The sequence below is a fragment of the Malus sylvestris genome, chromosome 8, assembly GCF_916048215.2.
Source record: "Malus sylvestris chromosome 8, drMalSylv7.2, whole genome shotgun sequence".
Lineage (NCBI taxonomy): Eukaryota > Viridiplantae > Streptophyta > Magnoliopsida > Rosales > Rosaceae > Malus > Malus sylvestris.
Window position 1 is genome coordinate 3,777,322 of NC_062267.1, and position 6,270 is coordinate 3,783,591.

A 6,270-nucleotide genomic window follows, 5' to 3' on the forward strand; every position below is an offset into this window, starting at 1 on the left:
TTGGATATGTTACAGCTAATTTCAATGGACTTGGATTCTCTGCCCTCCCAATTCGGTGCCCTCTCCGTGCCCTTCTGTTTTTGTGGTCACGGTTAAGCCACGTCAATATTTTATATTACTATTTTTTTTTATCTTATTATTTTTATAAAAAACAATATAAAATGTTAGCATGGATTAACCGTGACCACACAAAATAGGAGGGCACGGAGAGGGCACCGAAATGGGAGGGCAGAGAATCCAAGTCCAATTTCAATAGTCCTTACGTGTTAGATATGTTAGAAATGAAAAGATATTAATCATTTTGCATCAATTCCTAATAAGTAAACACGCCAGCTAAAATAAGAGTAGATGAGTTGGATAGAGAAGGAAATCAAATTGGCAATTTTAGTTTTATTTAGTCTCAACGGTCATTGGAACTTGAGGATAGAATAAGAGTTAAACACTAAACGGGTGATTAACTGCATACATAAATTAGGCCCCGTTTGCTTGGAAGGCGTTTCCACCACATTTTTCTTCCTTTTGCACACCCTTATTCATTCCTATCTTTTGAATTGAACGAATCAAACGAGAATCAAGAGTTTTAAGCAAATAGAGTGCACCGAAGGAGAAAAACGGAGAGCGGATATTACTTCCCGAAAAGAAGACCTAACATTTCAAACAGTTATATAACAAAAGAAACACTCGATTTACAGAAAACATAACGAGAAACACTTTACATACACATTGACATTTTTCTGCTACACTTACCAAGTTCTATGCTAGAGGCTGATGACATGTAATACATATTAACAGCCCGATAAGTTTCGATTATGTCTCTCTATCCTTGTTACAGTACATTGCTACCATAGGTTTTTCTAAAACTATACCGAAATTTATTGCAACCCCGCCTACCAATCTGGAGCTCTGGTAGGAATCCAAGCACTTTGCGTCGCAAAAAGGTGGTTAGCCAGAATTGCTTCGTGAGGAACCCCCTTGGTTAGCCAGGAAACGCACAACAACGCATGTGATGTTATCTGCACTCCCCCTCTGATATGCTTCCTGCATTAGCCTCTCCGCTGCCTGCTTTGGATCCTGAATTGGTTTGATCATTGCGACGGCCTCCTGGAAAAGAAAATGAATGATCAGTTGCCATACCAAGCCATCAAGACAGTTTACTAATTGTGACAAAACCGTATAATCCCAGCAAAGGAAGAGAACACCACCGCCACCGCCAACGTTATTGGCAGTCCCACATCGGTGGGGGAAGTCAACAAGTTACAAGGGTGGCTTTAAATATGATTATCCTACTCTAACTAATACCGAGACCTTTTATAGTAAAACCCCACACCTGACAGATTGGGCAAGTGATAAAGTTAGGACAGTATTAGTGTTGTTAGAGTGCCCCCCCGGGCCCGTTGATCAAAAAAATTTCAATCCATGGTTACGAGCCCGTGAAAGCCAAAGGCTTGTCACCAATAAGTGTGGGCTTGGAAACAAGCTTGGACTCTTAACATAGAGTCGGCCTCTGAATCCTTAAGAGGCACTTTCTGAAAAGATTAAAAACAAGTTTGGACTCCATTGGAGCCAACATCTGAGTTTCAATTGCCGATGTGTGGATCTCCACGTGTGAACCACTAAATGGAGTTACACGTGAGGGGGCGTGTTGGCAGTCCCACATTGGTGGGGGAAGTCAACAAGGGTGGCTTTAAATATGATTACCCTACTTAACTAATGCCGAGGCCATTTGTGGTAAAACTCCACACCTCACGGATTGGGCAGGTGTTAAATTTGGGGACAGTATCGGTGTCGTTAGAGTGGGGCCCCCGGCCCTGTCAATCTAAAAAATTTCAACAACCGCATCGAGTAGTTAAGTAGTCAAATGCTGAACAATAATATTTTGGCAAGTACAGAACAGTAAATAAAATGAAAAGTCGGGCAAACCTCATTGGTGACAACATCCCACAGTCCATCACTTGCAAGGATAAGGAACTCAAGAGAGTTGTCAATCTTTTCCTCCTGCCAAAATAAAGCAAGTTAAACAGATATCCCGAAAAGCATCAGACAAATATATATATATATATATATATATATATATATATATATATATTATGTATGTATGTATGTGTGTGTGTGTGTGTGTGTGTGTGTGTGTGTGTGTGTGTGTGGGTTACAATCTGGTGACACATGCTTTTGACACACATTTTGCAATGCATTTCAACGATCCAAACCATCTATATTTTAGTACATGAGAATTTAAAATTTTCTACAAGAACCATGTTTTGCTCAAAAGACTCTTGAACACCACCATATGTGTGTGTATCAATATATTGACTATTAAATATCAACACAAAGGATCAAACCTGGATTTCTGGATCAGCAACAACATACTGCTTCAACAGCCTATCACCAAATGCACGAGAAACAGCAAGAACACCTCCAACTCTCCAAGTTCCTATTATTACAATCTCCATTGTCAAGAACACACTCATATGCCATTTCATGAGAAATCTTAAAACAATGATAAACCTTACCAGCCCACATAACAAATCCTCCTGCATCCTCAATCCGTTGCCGCTCATCAGTCTGGTCTGGCTTGTGATCTCTTGAAGCAGCTATAGCTGCAGGATACAACAGAATAAGAAACATGTGAACACTAAAGAAAATAGACAAATGATCAACAAAAATCGCTATAAGGATAAAAGTTGCAGAACCCTATATCCCTTTAGGTCAAATCATTTTCTTCCATACAGAGCTAAGATATTAACGGTCTAAATTTCTCTCTCCATCCAGCGGCTATCCAATCTCACCAAACAATTGAGATAGGACACAGAAGTCCCTTCACCCTTGAAATTGTAGTGTTTGGTACGATTATTATGCTAAAACACAATGGAAGTGGGACAGTGCAAAGGCTTACCATTCCCACCCCTGCATATCACAGCTCTAGAATCCCCAACATTTGCAACAAGCAAACGGTCACCAACTAGGATTGCAGTAGAAGCAGTTGAACCAGCATCTCTATTCTGATTATTTTCTGATTTCAGAAATTCAGAGTCGGTATGGCTGTAAGCATCAGCTGCAGGAACAGGGAAATATTAGTTCTGAATACTGTTATTTACTTCCAAAATAACAAATTGTAAAGCATTAATTAGAAGCAACCATAACGTTTCTGGTTACTAGTAAGAAGACAAACCTATAGCAGATTTGGTGTCAGAGATAAATTTTGGATGACTGATCAAATTACTGAAAAGATTTTGCTTGACATACTCAGCAGCACGTGCACCTCCATGGCCTAATTCAATGAAAGCGCAGCATTTTCAGGTTACCTATCTTCTTATTTCCAAAGGCATGCTATGCAAGTATATGATGATCAATCTTCTTGTTTTCAGAGGCATTCATGTATATGATGATAGATGTAGATACATATACTAACAACATATTAATATATATCTTCTGTGTGAGAGTATGCTAATGAACAAATGCACTTATGAACTTCTAATCACCAACCAGCCAATAGCACATGAGCCATGAACAAAATGACAGCAACAATAAAATAATAGAAAGAATGATTACATAGACAGTCAAACCAGATGGAAATAGACAGTCAAACCAGATGGAAATACAACAGAACTGCTGTTCCATGAAATAAGATTCAAGTCTAATTAGCATTTTAAAGTGAATTAAGCATGTAGAGCTTCAAGTATCCTCCCTAGAGGTTCATCTTGTCAGAAGATCACCACGACAGTGTGGTAAAGAAGATATTCCACTGTCCAGCTAGAATAGCTCAAACCCCAAGACCAAACTGGCAAGTGGATCAAGGGTCAATTATGAGGCAAAGTAAAATCCAGTAAATATTTGTAACGATAAATGATCGTACAACTACAATATTATTCAGTTATCAAATAATAAACCAAAGAAAACGAATGAAGATTATACCAAAAATAGAAGGATGGAAATTAGCAGAGATCAAATACATATCCACACACCCACATGCATCTGCCTAATTGTGTATACATCCCATCCTAAGCATGATATTATTTACACTTATCAATGTGTGTGCATGGGCATGCATGTGCGTGTAGAAAGAGTGAGAGAGAGATGGATATACCATCGAAAACTCCAAAAAGACCAACTACTTCTCCCTCAACACCATCAATTCTTGTCTCATAGAAGTCTTCCATAGAAGATCTTTTCCCTGGAGAGCTTGCATATCCATAGCTGAACTTTCCATTCTGACTGTTGCCACGTTTAACAACACACTTAATGAGACAAATCCCAAATCATGGTTGAAAATTCTATGTAACAGAAACAGTGTTGAATTAAAAGGGAAAATCATTATCCAATTCCAATCTCATATTAAAGAACCAAATTTCAGGGATCAACACATGGAGGGAAACAACCGACTCTTGAGCAAAATTGGATATAAACTCCAAGTTTCCCATATGAGTTCCATTCTTGTACACACGCTAACACGTGGAGAAATAAGCTGACAAATAAACACAACTCTCTAGCAAAATTGGATGTAAGCTCCATGTTTCCCATGAGTTTCATTCTCACACATGCACAAGTGGAGGTAAAGAAAAAAACGGCTATTATGCACGCAATCATAACGGCAATGGAAAGCTTTTTTCCGCTTGTCCACAATCACAATATTCCAGAGAATACCGTTCTGAAGATCCAGCAAACGCAAATCATAAAAATTAATTTGCACAACCTTTACATTTGTCTGTGACGAACATGACAGGCCGTAATTAGGCAGACGTGCAAACAAGGGCACATCCCGACATGAAAAAACATATATTTCAAGTTTCTTCGATCATGCATGTCATATCATTTTCCTCTCTTGTTTTTGTCAAACATCTTTAAATGATTGGTGAATAAACTCTATCACCCTTTGCCCGAACTATCCAATTAATATCGAGATATATCACACACTTCAGAACTAGTGGAACATCCAAATCACCATCACCAAGACCAGGAAAACAACATAGGTCATCTCACGAAGGCATACAACATACAAAAAACACATCATACCACCCAAATCACACGCCAAAACTTCCTTCAAAATTAGAATGCACATATTCGTTATGACATAAAACCCAAATCGAGAATTACTTCCTGGACAGCTAAAAAATGACACAATAAATGTACCCAGGAATCACAAATCACAATTACACAAAACAAAACACAAAATCTAAAACCTCCCCATCACGAATGCGAAAATAGAAAGAAAATATGACATATGAATCATGATTTATCTCACATGCTTACCAAACACAACAAAATACAAATAAAAATTAACAAATAAATCAAACAAATTGCACCAAAACAAATTACAACAATCCATAGAAATAACAGGTAAAAAATTTAGATCCAAACAAAAAATTGATAAACTGGAAAAGTAAACGACCTGAGGCCGCCACCGCTAACAGGTGGATCATCAGCATGGACCTGGGTCGAAGGTGACAAAACCGAATTGAGATAACCCATCTTCTTCTTCTCGCTCGAATTCTCAAATTCCCCACTTCTTGTTTCTTTGAAAATAATAAAATACTGAAGAAAAACAGCTCCAGCAATTGCTATATATAGAATTAAACGACCAATTGTTTCCACGTCAAATGATAATTAGCACTAATCACTCGAGGATCATATCTGAAATCATAAATTCTCAGAATTTAACCTGCAAATCACGCCAGAAATCAAAATTAAAAAAAAAAACCCAAAATTTCTCAGATATTAAGAAATTAAATTAAATTTGATTAAAGACCCAATTCACGGATCTTGTTGTTCGTCAATGTAAAGCTGTAAAGGAAACACCTTGGAAAATGACTGTGAAATTTTAGAGAGAGAGAGAACCTGAAGAGAAATGAAATGAAGGTGTCATGGATGGAGGAAGAGAGCAGTGACAGAGAGGTAGAAATTTAGAGAGAGAAAATAAAGGGGAGGGAAGAAAAGGACGACGAGAGTGATGAGATACGAGCCAAAGCGGTTTCTCTCTCTCCTCTTCTATATTTGGTTTCAGTTTTTTGCAAACGCAAGCAGAGGAGGAGAGAAGAAGCGATAATTATCACGGGAAATTATAGAAATAGTCACTCGGCTTTAATTTAATTAGACTAATCAACTTTCAACTAAAAAATTTCGAGCCTTTATCTCTCCATTTATCATAAATGAGTTTTTTTTTGTTGTCAATTTCGTTAAAACTTCGGTTAAAATAAGGAATGTGTCATACACATGAGACTGAATCAAGGTATAAATAAAAAAACTAAATAAGAAAATTATAGTAAGGGTTTCTCA

The 6,270-nt window shown here is 37.7% G+C and overlaps 1 protein-coding gene across 1 annotated transcript; it reads right to left on the reverse strand.

The window, feature by feature from the left end:
* Window positions 1-651: 651 nt before the first annotated feature.
* Window positions 652-6,025, reverse strand: LOC126632564 (probable protein phosphatase 2C 59). Its single transcript, XM_050302988.1, has 9 exons — window positions 5,833-6,025; window positions 5,387-5,656; window positions 4,085-4,212; window positions 3,170-3,268; window positions 2,894-3,052; window positions 2,511-2,597; window positions 2,340-2,431; window positions 1,921-1,995; window positions 652-1,101 (listed from the first exon to the last, which is right to left on the reverse strand). The coding sequence occupies exons 2-9, from the start codon at window positions 5,464-5,466 to the stop codon at window positions 943-945; spliced, it is 879 nt and encodes a 292-aa protein (XP_050158945.1). The 5' UTR covers window positions 5,467-5,656; window positions 5,833-6,025; the 3' UTR covers window positions 652-942.
* Between the last annotated feature and the right edge of the window lie 245 nt (window positions 6,026-6,270).